The 26,674-nt window shown below is 41.4% G+C and overlaps 1 protein-coding gene across 1 annotated transcript in view; it reads right to left on the bottom strand.

The window, feature by feature from the left end:
• The window catches only part of NR1H4 (nuclear receptor subfamily 1 group H member 4), a 48,709-nt gene that overhangs the window by 9,648 nt on the left and 12,387 nt on the right, over positions 1-26,674 (bottom strand). Inside the window, exons 3-7 of the mRNA XM_074950970.1 lie at positions 23,425-23,577; positions 19,548-19,681; positions 18,106-18,204; positions 15,852-15,951; positions 10,963-11,109 (exon numbers count right to left, since the gene is read on the bottom strand). Of these exons, the coding sequence (XP_074807071.1) occupies positions 10,963-11,109; positions 15,852-15,951; positions 18,106-18,204; positions 19,548-19,681; positions 23,425-23,577 (633 nt within the window). The remainder of the gene's footprint in view (positions 1-10,962; positions 11,110-15,851; positions 15,952-18,105; positions 18,205-19,547; positions 19,682-23,424; positions 23,578-26,674) is intronic.

The raw sequence follows: 26,674 nt of genomic DNA on the forward strand, positions 1-26,674 counted from the left end.
AAAGGAGTACTTGTGGCACCTTAGAGACTAACAAATTTATTTGAGCATAAGCTTTCGTGAGCATCCGATGAAGTGAGCTGTAGCTCACGAAAGCTTATGCTCAAATAAATTTGTTAGTCGCTAAGGTGCCACAAGTCCTCCTTTTCTTTTTGAGAAAAAAATGCTAGCTCTTACTTTTGTTTATAAAAAATCTGTACGAGATGTAGAAGAAATCTGTGCTGTATATTGTTCTGTAGGCATATCTTCCTGATTAATATTCACCAGCCACCCCTTCTTCCCGCTTTCAAAAATCTTCTGCTAGTCCCATTTGTTCTGTGAAGCATTCCAGCTACAAAGAACATGCTCTACTCTGTGTGCCATTTTGTAATGTCATGTATCATACAGATCTGGGCCTACAAGGGTTGATCCATCTTCTATGGAGTCATTTCATTGACTTCAATATATGAGTAAAGTGTCCTAAACAAATAAGAGTCTCTGCCTTGAAGAGCTTTACTGTCTAATGACTTGATGCAACTTCTAGGGAAATCAATGGGAGATAGTCATGAAATCTTTTCATGAAAGCTCATCAAAGCGGAGACTCTTATTTGTCCAGCCCACTTTACCTATTGTACAACTTTATTAATATCCATGGTTTCATATACATGATTTTTATCTTGCTTTTAAGGGTTGAGTCCTGAAATTCTTAGACTGGCGAAACACTCCTTAAAGGCAATGTGAATGAGGTCCGCAGCTTCAAGCCCTAAGCAGTTAGCTGGTTAAAACCAGAGAAAATGAGTATTCCTTTCCCTAGTAGCCAGTCAGTATTTATCACTACATTTATTTATAAGCTACATTTTCTGTATGTATTTATTTTCATTTGCCTCTTTTCAATAATAAAAATTAAACAGACCTACCTGAAGGTAAGTTTTAGAGAAGTGTTTATGACATCTAGATTTTTTTTAAAAAACTTCTACCAGGGAGACTGTTTTGTTCTAATTAACAATGACTAATACTGTGTTGTTAATATGGATGAAAAGATCTTTCATCTGGATAAGTGTGAAGGTGCCAGTGGATATTAATCCTAGCAGTAAATGAACTGTTGTTTTATGGAAAACAAAATGTATTAATTACTCACTAAATTATAACTAATCTCTCACAGAATCTTGTCTATCAAAATTGTTTTCCAGACTCAGAAACTTTCACTGGAAACTTTGACTTTTATTTTATTTGAATGTTAACAGTGAAATGCATCACAGGACCCTATAATAATTGGGGCAGATACACCCAGGGTCTCTGCTGGCTGCGAGCGGTGTAGAGCCTGGCAGGGCATAGTCGACTTAGTAGAGAGGTTGCAGCACCAGAAAGTGGACACACGACCTCTCCTCCATCAGGTGACTGTTAGGGAGATGAGCAGGGAGAGGCATTAGCTGAGAAGAAGTCATGACCAGTGAAGGAAGTGGTGCATCTCCTCCGCATTCACCAGTGAGGCTCAAATGGAACCACAACTGCAGACCAAAGAAGCTACCCAGCCAATGCTTAACATGGTTTGGAAAAGTGGGGGTCTTATCATGCCCACATCTGCCCATCCCATGCTCAGCAATTAATTCTGTCTCCCACCCCCAAATCAATCCTGTCCCCCAATCTGCCACTCATAAATTCTGTCCCCCCAGCCTCACCTCTGTTCCTACTGCAGCTTGTGGGGGGTTTCACCCCCCACACCTGAGGGGGCTGCAGTAGAGTCCTCTCTCCCACTTCCCAGGGTGGGTGTTGCAAGGAGAGAATTGGGGGGCAGAGGAAGCAGCCCATTGCTCACAGGAGTGAGGTGGTAGCAGAGCTGGCATGGGCTGCTGGGCTCCTTGTCTCCCTCCTCCCAGGGGCATCACTTCAGCATCCCACCTTCCACCTTTCTGCTAAGGCCACAGCTGCTCATGGGGGAGGAGCGCGGTCCCATCCTGGATGTAGGCAGGGTGGTGGCATGGCATGGCCATCTTATCCCAGGGAGTAGGGAGATGGCGAGCCCGAGGAAGGTGTCTCAGTGATGGCCAGCCTAGGGCAAGGATTGGGGCCAGGCTCCCTCTGCATTGTCAGCTCCAGTCCAGACTGCCGCTGCTGCTTCCTGCCCAGCCAGTGACCAGAAGGAGCAGAAGGAGCAACATGCAGATTAGGAGCCCCAGCCCAGGCCGCACCACAGCAGTGCCGCCCAACCCCCAGCCCTGGGGAGGCAACATAGTGTCAACTGGCAAGGAGCTAGGAAAGGTCTGGGGAAGGGAAAACCAAGGCTGGGGGGAAGCGACTGTCCCCCGTGCAATAGAATATGATGCCCCTGTCCTCCCACCTTGAGAATGGTGTCAGGTTGCTGAGGGGAGGGGAAGAGAGCTCTGCCTCCTTCCTGCAGCAGCCCTGATTGGCTACTCTCCCCCAGGCGGTAGGAAAGTGGGAAAAGCACCCAACCAGAGGGGCTTCCCCGGGCAGCAATTAAAATGTGCACGCCTCAGCAACTCAGCTCACTCCCTAGAAATTGTATGTGCCAGGTCTGTGACTTGTTTCACAACCCAACCCTCTTTCAGTACTATCCCAGCAGAAACCCCCTGAGGGAAGGTGGTGGTGGAAACACCACACACCCTCCGTTGGCGGAATTACCTGCAGGTAGGGAAGAAGGCCTGGCTGGCAAGGAAGTATAATTTATACCTCCCTTAATTTTGGTGACTCTAGTCTATATATATAAACATACAGTAGTAGTCAGCTTGGGAAGCATATTTATATCGAAGGAAAGCGGTTGTGTTCTCTGTGGTCTGTCTAAGTGTGCAAATTTAGTAGAAAATTCCCTGCGTATTGCAATTAGAATGCTGTATTCCCCTGCCTCTGTAGATATGAATTAAACACTTACACCTATTTATCTAGCTATAATGCAGGAATATGGAATTGGCTACTTCATGTGGCTCTGAAATATTCATGAACAGAATTTTCCCATTCTATATATACCCATGGCTGTGTGTATTACAATGCAGTGAAATGTTACGGAAGATGTTAAATCATCCGGTTTTAAAGAGGTTGTGTTTATTTGCTTGTTTTTGTCTTCTTCTTTTTCAGCAATTCCATTTTGAACGTGTTTTAAAAATTGTGTCACTGTGGACAACACTACCATCCTGTCCGTCACTCAGGCTATAACCTGGGCATTATCTTCTTCTTAGAACTATTTGTAGGTCCTCACATCCCAGCCAAATCTAAGTCTTGCTGAAAAACATCTCTCAGATACAACTTTTCTTAGCCATCCACACAGCTAAAGCCCTCATCCTGGCTCTCATCTCGTGTCTCAATTACTGCAACACCCTTTACTCTGACCTCGACAAATACAATCTTGCCCCACTGACATCTATTTAGAATACTGCTGCAAAGATCATTTTCATAGACCATCACTTTGATCATGTCACACTTTCTGGCGATCCCTCCACTGGCTCCTCCTTCTCTATCTCATCAAACAGAAGCTACCTGTCTTCACTTTCAAGGCCCTATCCTTTCCTATCCTCTCACATTCACTAACAAGGAGTCAACTCTCATGTCCGATTGGCCCAAGATACCAGCCTCCATTGACCACTTAGTACAAAGGTATTTGTTTGAAAATTTAACTTCTCTCACGCTGTCCCTCACATGTGGGAGCAGTTCCCCGTACATATCTGCAAAGCTAAGTCATTAGTCCTCTTCAAATCCCTCCTTAAAACTCTCCTTTAGTATGATGCAAAAATCTTGACAACATGTGGGCTGCTTGTATGTTGAGACCACTCCCTGTCATGCTGATCAATAATGCCTCATTGTTTCCTTGCACTCCCCTATCTGTTGTCTCTTGTCTGATACTAAGATTGTAAGCTCTTGGGGACAGGGACTGTCTTCTTTTTCTGTGTCTGTACAGCAGCTGGCACAATGGAGTCCTGGTCCAAGGCTAGGACTCCTAGATGCTACAGTAATACAAGTAATTAATAAATAATAATAACAATAATAATAATAATTTATTTTAGTATTATTATTATTAATTTATTATTATGTATAAAGCTGGAAATACTGGAAGTGATTGTCCATTATTCCTGAGCCAAATTTTGCCTTTGAGTGCACATGAGAGACTCTTACTGAAATCAGTGGGAACCACGAGTTCACATGCAAGGACAGAACATAGACTCTTACCAATATTTTAGAATAAAGTGGTTACTTCCCTTCCTGCCTTTATCTCATTGTTGATGGGTTTCAGGTGCTAAAGGGCAATAGGCAATAGTGTATTTCACACTGACAAGTATTCTTCTACTCACTGAAAAATTAGAGCCAGATTCTACCACACTTACTGATGCGAAGTAGCATTTTATTCCTTAACGCTGATATCGACAGGCTTATTTGTGGAATAATGTGCTAGAGTAAAAGAATCAGAATCTGACGCTTAATGACTTCCAGAAAAGCAGGTGTCATCATAGTTACAGTGTATAAATGCTCATTGAGAAAATATTTTGCCCTTCATAAACGTTTTAATAATATTGCACTATCAATAAGTGGAATCTGCAAAGCACCTTTAAAATTACAGAAGTAAACTAGGCATATTCCTGAGATGTCAGCCTTTCACAGATATAACCAGGTAATTGCAACGTGGTACGCATTCTGCAGCATCAATTAACATAAAAAAAAGGCACAAGCTTTCATTAACATTAAATAGGTTTCCTCGGTAGCCCACGTAGGAGAGGAATTCAGTTTCAGCAACATTTAAAGAAAGAACTTTTATATCGTATTATGTAAAAGACCCTGAGGGCATAAACAAGACAGTTGGTGAGATGTGCTGCTACTTAGCCAGTATGTTAGTCACACTAATAAATAAAACCATATTGCATCAGCATAAGAATCAAATGAAAGCTGCTAATGCTGAAAGGTCATCGCCACCAGATCTCTATGGTTTCTTTATCAGGAAAATGTTAAATTCAATACAACTGTAGAGGGGGAATAGCATAAATATTAATAGATGAAAGCCATTTCTAAGAGCACATCATGACAGAGGACAAAACATTGGACAGCTTGCGACTTTCAGGCAGTTTTTCCCCATTTTCATGGGTCCATATATCAAAGCCTGACAATAGGACCCAGCTGACATTTAGACACTCGCCTACATCTAAAAATGATCCTATATGGATTGAAGTTCTGACTAAGGACGAAATTCAAAAATATACTACTCCTTTTTAAGAGGGTCAGTCTTGGTGCCCTTCTAGAAGATCCAAGTATTCCTGATACCTTATTGCTTCCCTCTACTCTCATCCTTACCCTTTTATATAGTATGCTTACCTGCTTTGAATTTTGCTCAGCTATATTTATGTTTCCTCAGTGGTTCTTTTTTCTGTTTGTGTGGTTTTTCTTTTCATTCAACTTTGTCTTGCACGTTTGCTGCTTGTTTTTCATTGTTCTCCCCTCTGCATCATATTTTTTACTGCTCTTGGATTTTGCCTTCTTACCTAGGTTAGTTTTAATTTCTTTGCCTGAATTATTTGTTTAGCATTTTCGTTAACAAGAAATAATGGCAGTGGGTATCTGCAACTTTTAGTAGAACATATTCATGGGGGTTAAGGCCAGAAGGGACCAGTAGATCATCTAATCTGACCTCCTGTATATCACAGGCCATTAAATTTCACCCAGTTACCCCTGTATTGAGCCCAATAACTTGTGTATATAAATGAATTGCATTAGTAATATTTATGCTTACATATACACCTTAACTAAAATTTTCAAAGATGACAAGTGAAAATTGCTTTAATTTTGGGGTGTCCAACTTAAGACAACTTAAAGAAATTTGATTTTCAGAAGATAGGTGCTCAGGGCTTTATGAAAATTAGGCCCCTTTAGGGTGTAATAAGTTGGACACCCTAAAACAGAGTCACCCCAAATCACTAGTCACTTTTGAAAATTTAGGCCCCAGATATTAATAATCCAACTCTGAAGTTTGACCCTGTGACTACTTACTAAAGTGAGATTCCATTTTTTTTATGTGCTAGACTACTTTCCAATATGGAATTATTTATCTCTAATTATTGATTCATTTTAAACAAACTGCCCAAATAATATAAAATATGAACAGCTGTGTTGTGGTGAGTTTTCAGACAAGCATTTTTCCTCTAAAGTTTGTGGTTCCCAGTGGTTCTCAAACTAGGGCAGCCGCTTGTTCAGGGAAAGCCCCTGGTGGGCCAGGCCGGTTTGTTTACCGGCTGCGTCTGCAGGTTCGGCCGATCGTGGCTCCCACTGGCCGCGGTTCGCCGCTCCAGGCCAATGGGGGCTGCAGGAAGGGCGGCCAGCACATCCCTCGGCCCGTGCCACTTCCCACAGCCCCCATTGGCCTGGAGCGCTGAACCGCGGCCAGTGGGAGCTGCGATCGGCCGAATCTGCGGACGCGGATGGTAAACAAACCAGCCCTGCCCGCCAGGGGCTTTCCCTGAACCAGCGGTGGCCCTAGTTTGAGAACCACTGCAGTAGACTAATAAACTGTCAGGCATGCTACAACAGTTCATGTGTCTATACCTTAGTCTTCAAAACACCAAAAAGAGTCTCACAGTAGCAGCCGTGTTAGTCTGTATCCACAAAAAGAAAAGGAGGACATGTGGCACCTTAGAGACTAACAGATTTATTTGGGCATAAGCTTTCGATGAAGTGAGCTGTAGCTCACGAAAGCTTATGCTCAAATAAATTTGTTAGTCTCTAAGGTGCCACAAGTCCTCCTTTTCTTTTTGCAAAAAGAGTCTGTAATTTTTCTATCCTGTAGCATATTATTATGTTAATTTTGTTGGGATCTGGGCTACATATTCCATTAAATTCCTACGATATTTTAAGATTCTAGAAGCATCCTGTAATAAGTCAGTGGCAGATGGCGTATGAAAGAAATATTTGTTGAGCTTAACAGAGTGCATTTGTGAGATAGACAAAAGTATCATTTTGCATTTCATAACAACTGTCCCTCTCTAAAGTGGAGAAAATTTACAGCCAAACATTGCAGATTTGCAGCTTTCTAACTAACTGGTATAAGTTCAACAAAGTACGAAGTAAACTTAGGTATTCTTTGCATATTTGTATGTTGCATTGTATGTTCAAGCCTAAGGTAATGAAAATTTTTGATGAGAGAATTGTACTGACAATGCTTTTTTTCCCTTTACATTATCTGAAGCTATATACATTGCAAATATCCAAGGGCCTGACACTGATACCCCCTACTCATGCAGAGTAGTACCTCAGTCCATGAGTAATCTGATTAATTTCAAAATCACTGGGACTACTGCTGGAGCAAGGACCTATTCAATATGAGTAAGAGTATCAGAATCAGCTGCAAAATGATTACTGTTTTGGCTTTATTTTGGTCAGAGCGAAAGCAGTCCTGCAAACACACACTTTTAACCCCATCACTTTTGGGCAGGAAAGTCTGGGGGAGGCAAGACTATATATAGTGAAACCAGGAGGGGTATGGAAGGTTATTTTGCCCGGCTCTTTGGAGGCCGTGGGTCCTCAAGAAATTTACTGTCTGGGATATTTTAGAAGTTTTAATAGCATAAAAAGGAGGTAAGCTTGCACCCTCTAGTTTGTATTGTAAGCCTATTTTTAATGGTAGTTTGAATGACTACCACCCTGTGGTTTTGGAAATGTGCAAAAGCACAGAAAGATAAAAATATAATGCAAAGACAAACGCTGATATAAAAAGAATTAGGGGAAAGTAGCAAAGGCCTGGCCTGACATAATTAATTAATTCATGGAGGGAGGCCTCATCTTTTGGAAAATAAGATTAGGGGAGGGTATAAATGTTGATTGCTAATAAATACATGTACATGTTTAAGAATATTTATTTTCTGATAAAGGCTCTTTCACTGGGAAAAGGTCCCATTAACCCGCAGAAGGTCATTGCTCCCAGAGTGGGAGGAGAGAGCCCTAAATTATGCAGGAAACAGTAGGATTTGACTTCCAATTTTCAAATGATGCCTTTTTACCTCTAACCACTTCTTTTCCTTTGTTGTTTAGCCATGGTGTCACTTTTTGGTCCTCTTATTATGTTTTTTAATTTGGGGTATACATTTAATTTGAGCCTGTATTTTGGTGTTTTTAAGAAGTTTCTATGCAGCTTGCAGGCATTTCACATTTGTGACTGTACCTGTTACTTTCCACTAGCTTCCTAATTTTTATGTTCTCCTTTCTAAAGATAAATGTTACTCCAGTGGGCTTCTTTAGTATTTCCTTCCCCACACAAGAATGTTAAATTTAATTATGTTATCGTCACTATTACTGAGAACTTCATGTATATTCACCTCTTGGACCAAATCCTGTGCTCCACTTAGGACTAAATCAAGAATTGCTTCTCCTCTTGTGGGTTCCAGGACTAGCTGTTTCAAGAAGCAGTCATTTATGGTGTCTAGAAATTTTATTTCTGCCTCCTATCCCGAGGTGACATGTACCCAGGCAATATGTGGATAGTTGAAATCCCCCATTATTATCGAGTTTTCTATTTTTATAGCCTCTCTAATCTCCTGGAGCATTTCACAATCACTGTCACCATCCTGGTCAGGGGGTTGGTAGTATATTCCTTCCACTATATTCTTATTATTCAAGCATGGAATTTCTATCCATAGAGATTCTACTATACAATTTGATCTATTTAAGATTTTTAATATATTTGACTCTATGCTTTCTTTATAGTGCCACATCCCCACCAGCACGACCTACTCTGTGATTCCTATGTATTTTGTACCCTGGAATTACCATCTACCATTGATTATCATCGTTCCACCAAGTTTCTGTGATGCCTATTATATCAATAGGCTCATTTATTACCAGGCATTCAAGTTCTCCCAATTTTAGTATTTAGACTTCTAGCATTTGTATACAAGCACTTACAAAATTTGTCACTTTTTAGTTGTCTACCATTATATGATGGAATTGAATGGCACTCTTTTTCATCTGTTTCTCTTCAGCTCCGATCTGTACTTTATCAGCTTCTATCCTCTCCTCTTTACTAACATACAGAGATTCCCCGTTAATAGATCCTCCCCTAAGGGATGCCTCCATTCGAACCGTGTGCTTCTCCGCACCTATCAGCTTTCCCCAGCCCTTAATTTAAAAACTGCTCTACGACCTTTTTAATTTGACACGCCAGCAATCTGGTTCCATTTTGGTTTAGGTGGCGCCCACCCTTCCTGTATAGGCTCCTCTTTTCCCAAAAGGTTCCCCAGTTCCTAATAAATCTAAACCCCTCCTCCCTACACCATTGTCTCAGCCACGCATTGAGGCCCTGCAGTTCTGCCTGTCTAACTGGCCCTGCTCATGGAACTGGAGGCATTTCAGAGAACACTGCCCTGGAGGTCCTGAACTTCAATCTCTTACCTAGTAGCCTAAATTTGGCCTCCAGGACCTCTCACCTATCTTTCCCTATGTCACTGTACATGCACCACGACCACTGGCTCCTCCCCAGCACTGCACATAAGCCTGTCTAGATGTCTCCAGAGATCTGCAACCTTTGCACCTGACAGGCAAGTCATCATGTGGTTCTCCAAGTCATCACAAACACAGCTATCTATATTTCTAATGATTGAATCCCCCATTACTATTACCTGTCTCTTTCTAATAACTTGGGTCCCCTCCCTCGGAGAGATATCCTCAGTGCGAGAGTATACCATGAAATCATCTGGAAGGAGGATCCCAACTATAGGATCATTTCCCTCTACTCCACTTTGATGTTCTTCCCAAGACTTTCATCCTTCTTAACAGCACAGACTGAGGGTGGGACCATTCTACTGTGTCCTGGAAAGTCTCATCTATGTACCTCTCTGTCTCCCTTAGCTCCTCCAGTTCAGCCACTATGGTCTCCAAAGCCCGTACACTGTCTCTGAGGACCACAAGTTCCCTGCAATGAATGCACACATATGCCACCTGCCCACAAGGCACGTAATCATACATTTTGCATTCAGTGCAATAAACTGGATAGCCTCCACTCTGCTGCTGGACTTCTGCCTTCATTCTTTCTACTCATGTAGCTTTTGTTGTTGTTGTTATTTTGGGTGGGAGTGTTTATTGGCCTAAATTTAGAGACTGTTAATAATGTGTATCTGGCTCTCAGGCTCCCTCTCTAAACTCCCTTGCAAAACTCCCCTGTTAGCTGCTCCTGTTCACTAGCTCAGTGGTTCTCAATCAGCATACCCCTGGGGGAACACAAAGGTCTTCCGGGGGTACATTAAATTCTCTAGTATTTGCCTAGTTTTACAACAGGCTACATAAAAAGCTCTAGCAAAGTCAGTACAAACTAAAATTTCATACAGACAATGACTTGTTTATACTGTTCTACATACTCTACACTGAAATATGAGTACAGTGACTTGACACAATACAGAACTTTTCCAAGTCTACAACAATTCCTAACCCACGTTCAGTCCCTATTCAGCTGTTGTTGAGCTGTTGTTGTTCTCAATTGTTGAGAACTGTGTTCAGACACTGTAAAATTCCATCATGCAGACCAGACCTTTGAGAGCCCTTATGAAGCAGAATGTGTACTGAAAATACATTACAACCATCATTGTTCAGTGCTCTTTATTCTCCGTGATCCTTCTTACCAACTGACCCAGAGAGGCAGGGTTTTTTCCCTCTCAATCATACACAGTAATAACCTATAATTCTTTTGTTATATTAATGACATTTACAAGCATATAAACTGACACTTTATTTGAACAACACAATAGAATGGCATTTTATTGTCACAGTTCTTTTATACTCACCCTTGAAGAGATACATTAGTTTATTTGATATAGCTTAATTCATAATGTTTACAATGAAATTATGATTAAACATTTACCTCATGACCTTTGCACTCAAGGCTGACCGAGAAGAACAACATTCAAATAAACTATTTCATTACCAATTATAAACATTCTGAGCTAACATTTCAAGGACAAATGCTGACCCATGAAAGCAGGTCTTTTTTCCACTAAATAAAGCACCTACCGCTTTTGCGAATTCTTTCTTCTAAGAGGTCAGCATCTCCTACAGGAAGTTTCCTATTAAAGATCTCAGCTGAACGAAGGAACATGGCTTCTACTGCTGAGCCCTTCAGCAAAGCAATCTGATCTTCATGATCAAGGGTTTGAAAGCCTGGAAGGATATTAGAAATAAGAACATCAGTACTTTAGGTCCTTTAGTTCTTAATCATAAGGTGCCATTTATTTTATTTAGCATTTGCATATTCGCTGAGCCAAGCAATAGCATTCTTAGTGGCCAAGTGGGCCACTAAGCTGAATTTGGTTAGCAGGCATGCCATGCATCTGTATAAGAGCTAACTGTGTCCTTATCAGGGCTGCTAAGTATTGTGGATGTAAGCAGAGTCAGGATGAGCTCCACCCTGACATCTGGTGGTGAGGGTGGCAAGTTGTGGAAAAGAACTTCAGGGGCTGATCTCATTTGCATAGGCACACCCACCCCGCCTAGAAGGAGGCCAGAGCTGCCCAAATGGTCACTTTGGCTGCTGTGGGATCCCCAGTGTCTCTGTTATTGGGGCAGGAAGAATAGATTGTTATTACCCTGATTATGGGAATCAAGGACAGTGGAACTGTACTTGGCCTTTTGTTATGATGGAGGGACTCGCCATCAACTAGGTAGCACTCGCTAGGCAAGGGACATGGGTTCCAAAACTCTGTGAATAGAGAGACTGGGAACAGGTATTAATACCTGGTGGCATGGGCCCCCTGGTGAGGGCCTTACATGCTAATTGCACTTCCTCCTCTCTCCACTGTGGAATATCAGAGCTAATTTTGATTCCATTAGGAGTCTAGTTACAGGCTGCTGAGCTGAATTCACTTTGGGCTAATGGTGTACCAGCACTGTGGCTCCCTACTACAAGCTGACATCACTGAGTGTTGTGTTAAGTAGTAGGGGAGCCTGAAGCTATATGGCAGAGCTGTTTGCAGCACGGTGAGCGGAGCGGCTGGCGGAGCAGTTTGCGGGACAGCGAGTGGAGCGGCTGGCGGAGCAGTTCAGTTTGTGGGACGGCGAGCAGAGCGACTGGTGGAGTGGAGCCCCATGGAGAGGTGGGGCCATCAGTGTTGGACCACGTAAGGTGCCCCTTAACAGCCCCCCCCCCCAAATCTCCACCCAGGTTGGGAGGTAAAAACTCTGCAGATAAACTTTTGAACTCTGGGGCTGCCCTGACCAGAGACTTTTGGGTCGTTGGACTTTGGGTGATTTTGAGTTGCTGGACTCAAGAACCAAAGGGAAAGGACATGCCCCAATTTGCTTGGGGTGGGTTTTGCTCATGGGTTGTGTTATGAATCCTGTTGGTGGTGTTTCCCCAACATAATGCCACATTGTTTCTCTCTGTTATTAAAAGGCTTTTTGCTACACTCAGACTCTGTGCTTGCGAGAGGGGAAGTATTGCCTCTTGGAGGCGCCCAGCGGGGGTGGTATATATTTGTCCCAGGTCACTGGGTGGGGGCTCAAGCCAGTTTTGCATTGTGTTATTGGAATGGATCCCCTAGATATTGAACCCGGCCCTTGTTGCTGCCAACTCTGACAGGCAGAAGGGTTACATGTACATTTAAGCCTGGATTCAGCTGGGGGCAGCACCGGGGCTTGAGCTATGGGGTCAGTGCTGGGACTGAAACCAATGCTTCCCTCATACCTAAAGCCCCAAACCCTGGCTACCCCTGCGGGGTTCAAGCTGGAAACGGATCCGTGGGGCTGAAATGCTGAGCCCTGGCACCCCCCACGCGGCAGAAGCCAGGAGCAGAGTCACAGGGCTGAAGCCCCAAACCCCAGTGCTCCCCCCAGTCTAAAGCTCTGAGCCCCAATGCTCCTGAGGGTCATAAACCCCCAGCCCTCGCCCTGTCTAGACTCCAGACCCTCCCACACACCCTGCGGCTGCAGCCCCAACCCCTCCATAGCTGAAGCCGTGAGCCCCAGGGCTAAAGCCCCGAGGTAGTACAGTATTTGCTGTTTTTTGGTTGTTGTTGGTTTTTGTCTCTGCTGCTTCCTGACTGATGACTTCTTGTTTCACAGGGTGTCCGGTTGACTGGTAAGTCCATAACTCTGGTGTTCGTGTCTTTGAGGTTCTGCTGTATAGGGATATGTGCAAACAAGGGGCTGGCAATCAAAAATCATGCCTCCTTTTCATGATTTTTAAGCTTTGTTATTTTGGATAAAGGCTTCCCCCTATATTTTGGATAGGGATTTATCCTTTCTGTGGGCCTGGGCTCTTCCCCTATTGTAGTAAATTGCCAAACTCCCATAAACTTCAGTGAGTGCAGAATGGGGCCTCTACATACAAGAGTGGAACTGAAGGTTACGAAAAGCCCAGTTCATGCTGACTGCCACTACAGACCCAGTACAATGAGCCTGTACCAAGTCCATGAAGCAGCACACAAACAAGGAAATAGAATACAGAGAATGAAAGGAAATAGTTAAAGTCACAGATTTAAAGTCACAACAACTAAACTGTGCTAAATCTCACTACTTTAAATTTTCAAATGGCAGTTGTATTTGATCCTAGAAGGCCCTTTCCCTTTTTTCCTCAGTATACACTGATGAACATAACTCCGAAAAGAGCTTGTTTGTTCCGCATTTCCATCTCAAAGTTATTTTACTCTAACAAGACTGCAAGCCCAAGATTTTCATGAGAATCCACTAATTTCAGGAGCCCAGGGGAAGTCTTTTGCCTGATTTTCTTAGGTGCTGAGGATCCATCCACCTCCTCCAGTTGAAATCAATGGGAACTGCAGGTACTCAGCAGCTATGAAAATAAGGCTCAAGTTGGGTGCCCAAAATGAGGCAGTCAGAATTAGTGGAGACTTTTGAAGATTTGGGCCTCACTTTGTTCTTGACTTGAGGCCAACAGACCATCTGTATTACAGAAATCTTGTAAGGGTTTCCCCCCCATTTCCTTTTTCAAACTGCCAGGCTCGCATCCTTCCAAGTCTCCCTCCCCCTCTCACTCACACATGTAGGTGTGTGTAATCTTGTTTTGGATCAGGTGAGATTGCCTTCAACTTGATTAGCATAGAACAAATTAAATTCCTGCTTTAGTGTTAATAAAGAATTGGTAGCATTATCATCTTTCAGCACTGAACTGAACCCATTCAAAACTCATTCACTTTATTTTTTTCATTTATTTCCTGTGAACCTGTGCCCATTAGTTTGCAAAAGAAAATACAATTGGAATTGTAATACTGTAGAGGCTTTAAAATAATCCCATAACAGAGGGAGGAAAAGGGCAATGCTAGAAAAAATGAAATTTTAACATATTAGAATATGAAAATATGTATGTATGAATGAAGGTGAGAGGCAAAATGGTCTAGTGCAGCAGTTCTCAATGAGGGATCCACAGCCCCCCGGGGGTTGCGAGCTGATTTCAGTGGGTCCATGAGCCCTGGTGCCCCACAGGACAGAAACCCCAAGCCCTTGGGCAGAGTTGCTCCCTCATAAATTGCAGTGCCTTAACCAGAGCGGGGCAGGCCCATACACACCCCCTCACCTCCTCCTCTCCCACATTGCTCCTAGGCCCCACCCCCTGGCCAGGTCAGAGGCAGGAAGCCGGAACGGGGCAGTGCGGGGCAGCTGCTGCTCTGGCTGGTACCATGGAGCGGGCAGCCGAGGCACTTCCCCATCTCCCCCCGCCTGCACCCCTTCATGCTGCTGGTGCCCAGCGCTGCAGCTGTTCCTCAACTCCCAGCCTCCTTTGACTGCTTGCTGGCAAAGCCCTTGGGGAGCAGCACACAACTGCTAGCTACCCCTTCCCTGCACCCTGAGCTACCCCGCCCCCTTTCTGCACATGGCCCCTAGCCAGCCCCTGCCTGACCCTGAGTGGTTTTCAAACTTTTTGAGCTGAGCCCCCACTTTGACTTTTAATTTTTGGTTGCCCTCCCCCTGGGCCCTGGAGTTTTTATGGCATGTTTGGGGACGGGGGAGGAGGCTCAGCAAGAAAAAGGTTGAGAACCCCTGGTCTAGTGGATGGGGCACTGAACTAAGGACTCCAGAAACCTCTGTGTAGGGATTAATGACCAGTGAATCTACCCGCCCTACCTCCACGCCTCTTTACTCCAAGCCACATGGCACAGAAAGGTGCGGGGAGCCTCACACAGAGATGGGTTCCATGACAAAGGAGTAGAGATGGATGACCTGCATATACTCTGCACTCCTCCTCTCCAAATAGAAAAACTCTGCCTCTTGTGCTGTACCTGAAGCCACTTGGGATGGGGCAGGATGTGCTTCAGAATGAACCTAACAGAGCTGTGACACATTTGGCCTCTCGAGGTAGCATGATGCTAGATTTTTATAATGCCTCTTCCACTGTGAATTGAAAAACTGAAATCTCGTTTTCAATGTGATTCTGTGATTCATTATTCAAGGAGTCCAAAACACAAACCTTGATAAACATCCCTTCCACACACTTAAAGCCAATGTTCTAAGCACACACACTTCAGTGGATGACACTGACCTAAAGGCTTAAACAGAAAAGGGGGCACAGGGAATAAAATAAAGTTTCTAAAGTGTTAGAGTCAATTTTAAGGAGCAATATTTTGCATTGCAACATTATTTTAAAATAATGGACCTTCAAAGACTCCTAAAACACCCAGAACATTTTGTCCTTGAATAGATATAGAGGATATTCCTTCTGAAACTGGTTAAGTTTGAATCTTTCAAAGCAGTCTCTTGGAGTATAAAGCTTCAGTTTTTTAGGTCGCATAAGTGGCTTATGTGTATTGGCAGGGACAATGGAACATACTATTATACATCCTCTCAGCTATACATACCTAGATATACATAGCAATCAAGCTGCAACTAAAATCAATTGGAGGTTTGTCATTAATTTCCGTGGGAGCAAGATTTGGTCCATTGTGACATACCTGGTAACTTTTTGGTGAATTCCACAAGAACCTGAACATGACTGGTAGCCATTTCTGTTAAGATGAGAAAATTTTCTTCAGCACTGAATTCCTCTTGTAACTAAGTATTTAAAATTAAAAAAACAATGGTTAATAAAAGCTGACACTTTGGACTTCTGTCATTCTTTTTGTAAGAATATCTCAAAGCACTACACAAATATTTACTAATTAATCCTCACAACACCTCTGTAATATAATAGGTAATAAAAGTAAACAGAAGTTTGGGATTTTAGGATTTCAGGTGGATTGTGGCAGCTGCTTGCCACTACAAAGCAATGTTACACAGTAGTTTAGATTAAGGAGTGAGGAAAGACACTGTATTCAGTTGCAACTGCACTGGGAATTTAGAAAGGCAGAATATCATCATTGGAATATCATTGGAATTTGGCCAGATCACCAGGGTTAACAGTCCTACACTTATGAAAAGAGCATGAAACCTTTACGGACCCCAAGTGATCAGAACCTTGCTTTTTCAATATCGTGTGTGTAACCGCACCTCCAGCAGTACCACACTGGAACATTAGTTCATATGGATTCAAGGGGAAGGGTGCCAACTACTCAACTAACATTACTGCCTACAGCACCCAGGATATTCCTTGGAGGTCACCCATCTAAGTATTTACTTGGCCCAACCCTATGTGCTTGCAAGATCTGATGGAACTGCAGCAACAAGTAGCATAGTTTCAGACCAGCTACTACATTGATTCACCACAACGACGAGAAAAGAAATATATCATTACAAAAAATTGCTCCAGCAGTGCAAAGGGACAGTATAGCTGATTTAAGTAGACAACTGAAGTGGTTGTAAAACCCAAGTGACATAGAACTGGCATAGCCAGTTCTCCGCACATGCCACATAACTCCCCCGGTATAGTGGAAAGTCAAAAGGATTGAGCCCTGAGGAGAGCTGGTCAACATTTTTTGTTCAAAACTTTTGTTGTTGTTGTTTTGTTTATTGACATTTTCCATTTTTTTAACAAAAAAAAACCCCCAAACTGAATTTTTTTAGTTTTCAAACTTGGAAACCAAAATATTTTCTCCCATTTTCTCCTCTCTTTTCCCCCTTTATCTTTTCTCCCCTTTTTCTGCTTCTTTTATTTTTCATTTTGCCACTGAAAAAGAGAGGCGGTGAAAGAAAGGGAAAGAAAGAAAGGGGGGAGAAATCCCAAAAGGAAAAACTGAAAAAAAAAAGAAGTTTTTGGTTCCAAAAACTGAAACATTTCAAGTTTTTGGTTTGATATTCTTGTTGAAAAGTCCGAATTTTTTTTGCGATTATTTTCTTACCAGATCTAGTCCTAAGGCTGCTCTAACTTGCACTTAGGAAGAATAACCATAGTCTGATAAGGCAATAAAAAGCCACCTTTGCCTCCCACTTCCTGGATTCTTTGCTGTGCTCAGCCAGACCAAAAGATCAAGTGTCTTTATATGTGTGTTTGTGTGTGACGGCGACTTTATGACAACAGTGTTGGAGGCTGTAGTTTATTCACACAAATTCAGATTCTACTAGTCAATGTAGATTTCAGTTAAGCAATATTCAATATAGCATCACATTATACTACCTATTTGAAAGTCTTCAGTGATTAATCATTATCTGAGTGATTTGAGGGTGTTAGTCACTTTCCCCCAAGAAGCACACTCTTCTCCTCAATATTTGGGTTCAATGAACAAAGAAATGGTCAGATTGTAGTGATTTAAGAACAGATTCTGATTTTCTTATATACTTTTAGATTGTAAACTCTTCTTTTAGATTGTAAACTCTTTGGGGGCAAGTACTGTAATTTACTATGTGTTTGTACAGTGTCAACCTGGTTGAGGGCTCTAGGTGCTACTTCCATATAAATGTTAACTTATGTTCACAGCATACACCCAGAAACATTAAATTAAAAAAAAACATAAATATCCTTGCTGGAAGGTTGCTTTATTTCTTAGAATTCAAAATGTTTACAAACAAAAAGAGCGCGGAAACAGACTGCTCCCTAAAACAGACTGACATAACTCACCCCAACTTGCTTTAAGCTGCTCCCAGATGTTACAGAGCCTGTAGCCTGCAAACAGGACCAGAAAACCCTCCCACTCTTAAAGTGACAGCTTGCAGTTCAAACACAGCCCTCATTAGACCACCTTAACTAATGTTAATAATAATAATAAAGCCCCGTAGTCTCTGCATACAACCCAAATGACAACTTTCAAAAGACTAATTAATTTGTGTACTTACAAGTTTTTTTGATACCTCTTGAGGAATTCTTTGTTTACTATATGAATCCATGATGTAATGAAGAAGGTTCTGCTGTTCTGGGGTAAGTTCTACTTTCTCCTATACTGGCAGAAAAAAACCCCATAAAGTTCAGTAACTGGAAGTGATCTAGCATCTCTTACTTCAGTAAGTTTGTATCGATCTACGTCTTACATTTGGATGTCAACAAGATGAGAAGTCTGCCTAGCCCCTTAGAGACTGCAGATGTATACAAAAGATCAATGATAGAGTGGTATAAATGTTTTACCAGCATGAGTTTGGAGTGGAAGTATTGTCAGGTTTGGTAATTAGTGAGTTATGTGGACATCCCAAAACCTCAATACCATACCCTCATATATTCTATACATGACACTTATGTTACAGAAAAACTATTTTATAGATGTTTTAGCGAGTTTCAAAAAACATCTGGACTCTTTGTATATCTCAGGTATCGTAATTATCATGTGTCCCCAACTGGGTAAGGCTCAAAAGAAGCACTAAAAGCCTCTAACGTGACTTGATATTGCTTTTCTATACCTAAGAATATCAGATTTTAAGGTCTAATATCTCCGCACATTCCAGGTCTAGAAGCAAACACTAGGTCCATTTGGAATGTCAGAAATCTTGCTTTTCCTTTGCTCCTATTTCTAGTCCTGAAGGGCAGCAAGGTATCCAAATTTAAATCTGTAACTGATGCAAGTAAGGACTGAATATTGCCATCATGGCCTTTGGGCAGCTGTAAATTTTTTGGGGGGTAGTGTTGGAGGATTGGAATTCCACATTTGGGGAGAAAGAGCAATGTTTCCTTCTATCAAACTGATCTTTTTATGGCAACTGTTTGCAGGTACTCAGAGATTTGGCATATTAATAGTAGTCCTGAGGGAGATGGATTCATGACAGAGTGCACGTGAGGTGGTCAAAGGTGCATGATAATTTATAAAACCGTAATTATTCAATAGACACATCCCATGCAGAGATTAGATCTGTAAATATATATCGTAAAAATATCCACGGATAATGTGCACAGCCATGTGATGAATTTTACTTAATGTGTATTCTTCAGTTTATCCCATGCATATTTCTACCACATAGATCTAATCTCTGTGTGGAATGTGTATGCTAACGTGTGCATGTGCATATGCACATGCATGCATAATTAACATGTTAGGGTCAAGACACCTCCCCTTAGAATCTATATGAGAAGTTATCGTTTTACATGTTATTGACGTAGACTAATGCCTTAGATCCTCAAATAAGGCTACTTCATTAATTATAGGTAAACACTATAAACACTGAGGGAAATGTGTCTGGCTACATAAGGTGATTCTCTAAATTACTTCAGTGTAACCATAGTATGCTGTGTTCGTTGCATGTAGCTAAAACATCCTAATTATTGTACAGACTATTTCCATGAATTTTATTACCCTGTATATTTTAGTTGTAGATGTCACTTGCTTCAGGTCCGCTCCCTCGTTATCTTCGTTGGCTGTCTGATCAGGCGGCTGTTTCACATGTTTTCTTAGACGTTTTGACTTGCATTGTATTTCTGTTAACAAACCTGCAGCATTGCAAATAATACATTCATAGGATTCGCACCCCAAAAGACATTTTAGGGTAGGTTAATTTTCACATACCAGTGTGGAACCAAGTAAGTACATGAGCATGCCCACATATTGCCCTTTAACACCAATAAACGACTTACCCATGCAAGACATTCTCTGAAAACAGCTTTCAGAGTAGCAGCCGTGTTAGTCTGTATTCGTAAAAAGAACGAGGAGTAGAGACTGACAAATTTATTTGAGCATAAGCTTTCGTGAGCTTATGCTCAAATAAATTTGTTAGCCTCTACGGTGCCACAAGTCCTCCTTTTCTTTCTGAAGACAGCATTCTCCTTAGATACAAGTACTTAGGCCACTCAAAAAATCGACCTAATTTGTTTACTGTATGAATCCATGATGTAATGAAGAAGGATTATTTCTACCTAATTTCATAGTGTAGACATACCCTCCGATACATAGATGAAAGGCTATGGATGTTATGATCAGCATTTTTGGGACGAGCCAACTTCTACTAGTGCAAACCAGGGTGCAGCCTCACTTGCAGAACATCCACTTAGAAGGGGCACAGGCATCTGCAGCGCCACTCTGCTGACAGATCTAGTGTTGCTGGTACAAACCAAAAGTGAATCATGCTGGCCAGGGAGAGGATATGGCTGAAGTGTCTGGGAGATGTGCTGATCCAGTGCATTATCTGGTCAACTGCCACAATTTGTACCTCCCTGCACCAGCAGGTTGAATCAAGCCCAGGGTTTATTATTGATTAGAGTCTATTGTGTTCTTAAATTAAATATTTGTCACTTTATGTATTTATTCTTATAGACTGTAAACAACTTGGGTCGGGGCTATCTTTAGGTGCATTATGCACAGCAACCAGCACATCATCTGTGCTGAACAATTACTAAATAATAACAATTAACAGAACCAACTCTCAAAAGAAAACCAGCAAACTGACCAACAGGCAAGCAGGTATGAATGGATCTAAGAATATAATCATCACAGAACTTCAATTTAGAGTTTCTTTCAAGGAGTCTGCCTGGCTCTCCAATCTTGAAAATGCAGAACAGGAAAAGAGACTCATTCAGAAAATATATGATGGTGGGGAAAGATATGTAAACACTGAATTCAGTTGTGAATGTTTTTAATTTCCTGTTTAAGCACTATATAAAATAACCTACCAACAGCACTGAGAGAAGAGGAAGTTTACATGATTAAAATAAGACTTACATATAGTACCTTGAAATAGGAAAATATCAGTGACAGGAATGTTGCAGATAATAATTGGCATCAAGGTATGTGATTGTACTGCCTCATTTTTACAACATCCTAGCTTTATTTTTCTAAAGAATAGATGTAAAGCAATCCTACTAAAACCATTGGGCCAGATCCTCAGCTGATGTAAACTGGGGCAGTCAGTGGAGCTACACTGATTTATACCAGATGAGGATCTGGCCTATTTCTTTTCTGGGGAAAATTTGGTTTGCTTTGTGTCCTGTACACTAAAGGCCTGATTCTGCCATTCTTACTTATGCTGAGTAGTACTTTGGGGGTGAAATTATAGCTCCACTGAAGTTAGTTGCAAACCTCCCATTGCCTTCAATGCAGCCAGCATTTTACTCTAATTCCACAAATGGCTCCATTTCAGTGAGACTAGGAGTGCGACTCAGCCGGAATAAGAGTGGCAGAATCTGGCCTTTAAGTAGAAACTCAGGTCACGCTAAAGAACTGCAACTATAAGTACAAAAATATATTTGAAGCTGATGGTTAAATAATTTCACCGTATTTGTGGTTTATGTGCAAAGGACATGGAAACGTTTAGTGAGTAGGGCCATAAATGTTTATAAGACTCTACCTCCCTTTTTGCTATAGCAAAATTCTTCAGTGTTTATAATTGCAACCCTCTGGTATGAGTAACTGAAACAAAGTTCAAGGTAACCTTTTATTTCAAAGGAACTTCTTCAACTTAAGACAATGTATAAATAGAAGCTTGAGGTTTTACCACCCTGTCAAGCCCTGATCTAAAACCAACCATATACGGTATGGTCTTCCTTTGAAACTTGTTAAATGGTGACTTGCAAAATGTCCTCACTGAAGTGCTTTAGAACATGCTTATGTTTAAGTTATGAGTAACATGAGATACCCAGTAACAAAGTAAGTGTTTCCATTGCAGAGAAAGATTCAAATGGCAGCACCTATTGTCGGTCTTTGTTTCACATATGCCAATTTGAGAAAATGATCAGCCAGTTTAAAAGTTTCATGTGTCCTCAGTCAGTATTATTTACACTAACCTATTTTTTTTCTGTGATCTGTTGTTTTGCTGCTGCTATGAGTCACTCAGAGTATCCTGATCTCTTGAATTTGTGGAACAATGAATCTGAGTCCAACTCCATGGGTTTTTATTTTCCTATGACACTTACTGACTCATTGAGTGCTATCATCACTTTGGTGGCATTTGTTTGGATATTTATGTATTGTACGAGAATATGTCATATCTCAGGATCTTTGTAGTCTGTTCAATTTACAGAATGAAAGATTAATTATATTATATTTGCATGCATTCCAAATATTGATGGAGGTTATTGTTTCTCACAAAGCCAACAGTTAATATAGCATCCCATGATCAGATTAAAAAAGAGAAGTATATTAAAAACTCAGAGTAGATTAATTTCCTGTATGAACCTAAATTGGTTTGACACTACAGTGTGCTAAAATGATTGGAGCCATCAATAAATAGAATAAACTGCAGTCCTATTCACTGAAGGCAGCATATGCAGGTGTGTACACTATATTTCTAGGAGTGAGCCTTCAAATATGGAATGACTATTACTGTTATAGTTGAAATTGAATTACTGGTAGAACTTTAACTCCTCATTTTGGGGTGTAGTGCAGTATCGCAGATGTTTAAAGTACATTGGCCTGGAGCTTGGTAATGTATATAATTAAGATGTCAGCCTGAATTCCATTTTTTTAATATAAAACGTGGTTTAAATCTAAAAGCCAAGTTCTTTGGAGGTGATTGTACCTATATAGCTCTATACCTCCATTAGAAGAACTAATGAGACTATTTAAAAAAAGGGCTGCCCCTTAACAGGCCAGCCCAGATTGCCAGAGGAGGACTGCAGCACACAGCAACTTCCAGCCAATGGTAGCCCTCCTTTTTCAGGAGATCCGCCATTGGTTGATTGCCAGCACTTCATACAAGCATTGGAATTGCCTGGGAAGGGCTGGCAGGCAGTCCATAAAAAGGTGGTTTTGGGTAGGGGTAAGTCTGTTCCTTCTCTGCCCTACATAGCACTGAAAATTCCCTGCTTCTTTGTATTCCTCCCCTTCTCCAATTGATGCCTTCCACCACCTCCATCCTTTTTCCATAGCTACTGGAGTGGCTTTTCCTCACACTTGGGCAGCCCCTTTGGCTCTTGCCTTTCGCTGTGTCAGCCCACTCTGGCAGGGAAAGTCCTTTCTTCACCACCAGATCATCACGCACCTCACGCTCTGGTGTCCCCTATCATTAACCAAATCTCATCATTCATGGGTATGTCATGCCTATTCAATAAGATTTGTTGAGCATGGACTGCAGTGCCTTTAATGCTACAGTTCATGCCTTCAGATTTGCTAGATTATATCTTTGAGGGTTTTACCCACCTTTGTATATGTATGGAGGTTTCAGCATATTAGCCACAGCCCAGTTAGACAAATGTAAGATTGAATATATTTTCAAAGTACTTTGCTTGCTTGATGCAAATACCTGTATACATACATTCAGCCAACATCCCCATTTGTTTGCATTTCCGCAGGCGGCACTCCTGGCACTTTCTTCTCATGTACATGTCCATCTCACAATTGCCTCCATTTTTACACTTGTATACAGCATTTTTAGTGATACTTCTTCTGAAGAAGCCTGTGCAAACAACAGTGAGATAGATGTGTAAGAAGGCACTGCAAACTGGGGAACTGATTAGCTTGAAAAGAGACTGCATAACTGTTTCACCCTCTGAATGCAACACATTCTGCAACAACTCCAGTTTCTTTTGGTATCACTTGGACATGCTGATGGCTGAATTATTGCTACTTTAAACCATTACTTGCACCTAAGTGGTCCATGCAATATCATTTAGAACCAGATATTATATAATGTGGGTCTATACACTAGACATTGGCCTGAACTAAAATCCCACATCCAAATATCTGGGATCCTTGAGAAGGTTCAGATGCAAATTTGGAACCCATCACTGTGGTTCAAATACCAGGATTATACACAATACTGGACAGTACTCTAATAGCCAATGAACAACTATGAGGCTACAATTCACCTGAAGGACTCTGAGGACAGGACAAGCCATGAGAGTGCAGGCAGCAAACCCATCTGAGTGAATTCCCATTGTCTCAATTACCGAGAATTAGAGTACTTGCAAACACGTGTAAGCAGGGTCACACAAACTGCCTGCCCATCCAGAATGAAGCATCTGAACTATATTTAGTTTCATCCTACATATTAAAGTAGACGATTCCTCCCTCGTTTGCAACAACCCCCTGCCTCCTTCATTAAACTCTGCCCTTCTGGTACACTGAGGCCCTAATTCAGCAAGGTACTTAAGCACTTTTCTAACTTTAACCACACAATTAGTTCCACTGAAGTCAAGTTTCACGGAATTTAGTTTCCCTGGATTCACTCCAGGTTTACATTGGTGTAAAGAACTGCAAACAGAAATTAACCCAAAGAAAATCATGGATCCACAGACCCCTTTCTGATTCAGTACAAAGCCCTTATTCACTGTCCAACCTGTACTCAGACTGCGCTACTGTGGAAAAGACAGTATGCATTCATGCAGTGAAATTCTATGCAATAAAAGACGATTATAATACCATTTACTAGGGGGGCAAAGATAAAGTTGCACAGGCAACCTTTGCTTTAACATTTCCTGAACTTTTAGTGCTTCATTTTGCAAGCATAGCATTTTTCGAATGCTGCGTTTTAGATGGGATGATTTAGCAGCATTCAAAGAGGGAGTGAACTCTGTCAGGCATGGGAAATAATCTCAACTCTTCCATCGGTTTGGTGGCAGAATTTTAAAAAGGGACTCCTGGAAGCCCCTGAGGGCACATGGCTGATTTGTAGTACAGGCTAACCCTAATCTCAGCCCTGGTAGTATTCTACCTGACACTTCCATTCACTAAAGGTGGGACTGAACAAAAACACAGGATCCAATCACCCACAGTCAACTCGGGGGGGAAGTTCAGATCTGGCTCTCTTCTTTGTTTTCTCTCTGAAAGGCATTGAACTAGGACACATATGCCTACATACACCCCTGAATTGTTGAGAAATTCACTGTGGATCCAAATTACAGTGTCATGGCTCAGGCCCATCTTTAATTTAAATAATCCATCCCAGCCCTAACATTTTGTTACAAAAAATAATAAAATTCTATTTAGCAACAACAAACTTGGCACTTCTTTGACTCCTGTCTCCTGTACTGTGTGTTTTGAATAGTTCTCTTTTTCCATTCAAATATACTTGATTGACACTAACCTCTTTTGAAATGCAGATTATTTGGAACTTTCAGTCAGACCCAGACATTATTTTTGTTTGCCATTCACATGGAGTTTAACACATTTCCATATGCTGGTCAGGGAAGGAAGAAAAGGTCTAGGTTTAAACTGTAGATTTTCAATACCAGTTAAATGGCAGTTCAATTTGTTTCAGATCATGTTCTAATTTTATTTTAAACAATTTATTTAAAGGCTGCAATTCATGAAGAAAATCATTTATGATAGTTATATTCAAAAGCTGTATGCAAATATGTTTATGACCATTAGAAGTCAGATTGCTGTTGTTATGGCTAGCATAAACAAGATCTAGGCAACACTTTATTAGCTGTTATTTGTATGTAAAGAATTGCAAAAGCTTTAGCAAATGCATCTTATTGACAACATGTAGTGATGCCAAATCAGTGAGATTTATAAACCAACAAAATTTAGAACTGTGACTAAACTGTGTTTTTCTGCTCTGGCAAAGCATAATTTTCAACCTTACTCTCATCCCATTTTTATTATGGAGTGACATTCTTAGCAGTTTCTCTCTAGATAGTCTTCTCCCTAGTAATGTCAAAGTTAGTTCTCCCCTATAAGCCCAATTTTTGACACATATCCCTTAGTAATAACAACTCCAGAGTTAAATCAAACGTACTGAAATGTCACGTGTGTGATCTTGTGCTAAGGGAGAATTTTTTGGGACAATCTGAGGCAAATCAGGCAAGATATTTGGGGAGACAGTGTCGGGGGGGGGGGTTAAAAATAAGGTGTTTTTTGCATTTTGACATTGCTAACCTTATCTGATCTTGCAAAATCTCAACAACTAGCTTCAGTTAGAAACCATGAATGTGTTTTGTTCTGTTAGCCTCAACAGTGATTAGGGTTAGTTATGGGTAGAACTCCCTTTTTCCGGCCCCAGTCCTGAAAGTTGTTCTTCACAGGCAGACCCTCACCAACTTTAATTGGGCTTTATACAGATACATTGAACAATTTGTGAGACGGGGGCTTCAGTGTATATATTGCTTTTCCCACCCTGTCCCCTGTTGAAGTGTTTGGTTTTGCATCAGGTAGAGGTCATCTGGTGCATGAAAATAAACAAGAGCATGTTTGTGGTCTATCTCTCTCCTACAAAATGAATCAAATGAAATTAACCAGTTCTATCATATCCAAATACTGAATTGTATGTTGCATATACTGTATAAGACATTAAAGAACAAGAGGAGTTGCCTCTTCAACTAAAAGGACACAGTTTGATTCTAGCTCTTCCTTTTATGAAAAGTGCTCTACAATGAAATCCACCAAAAGGGTGAATTTACTATACCAGCACAGCTCCACAGAGTTTAAAACCATGAGAGCTGAACAATGCTGAGTCATGTCATGAGGAGAATGTCTGCTGAGAACTGGTGTTGAGACACAATGAGATAAACTCTACTTTGGTGTAACACCATTGACTTCACTATTTCCGA

Source organism: Natator depressus, chromosome 1 (genome assembly GCF_965152275.1).
Source record: "Natator depressus isolate rNatDep1 chromosome 1, rNatDep2.hap1, whole genome shotgun sequence".
Lineage (NCBI taxonomy): Eukaryota > Metazoa > Chordata > Testudines > Cheloniidae > Natator > Natator depressus.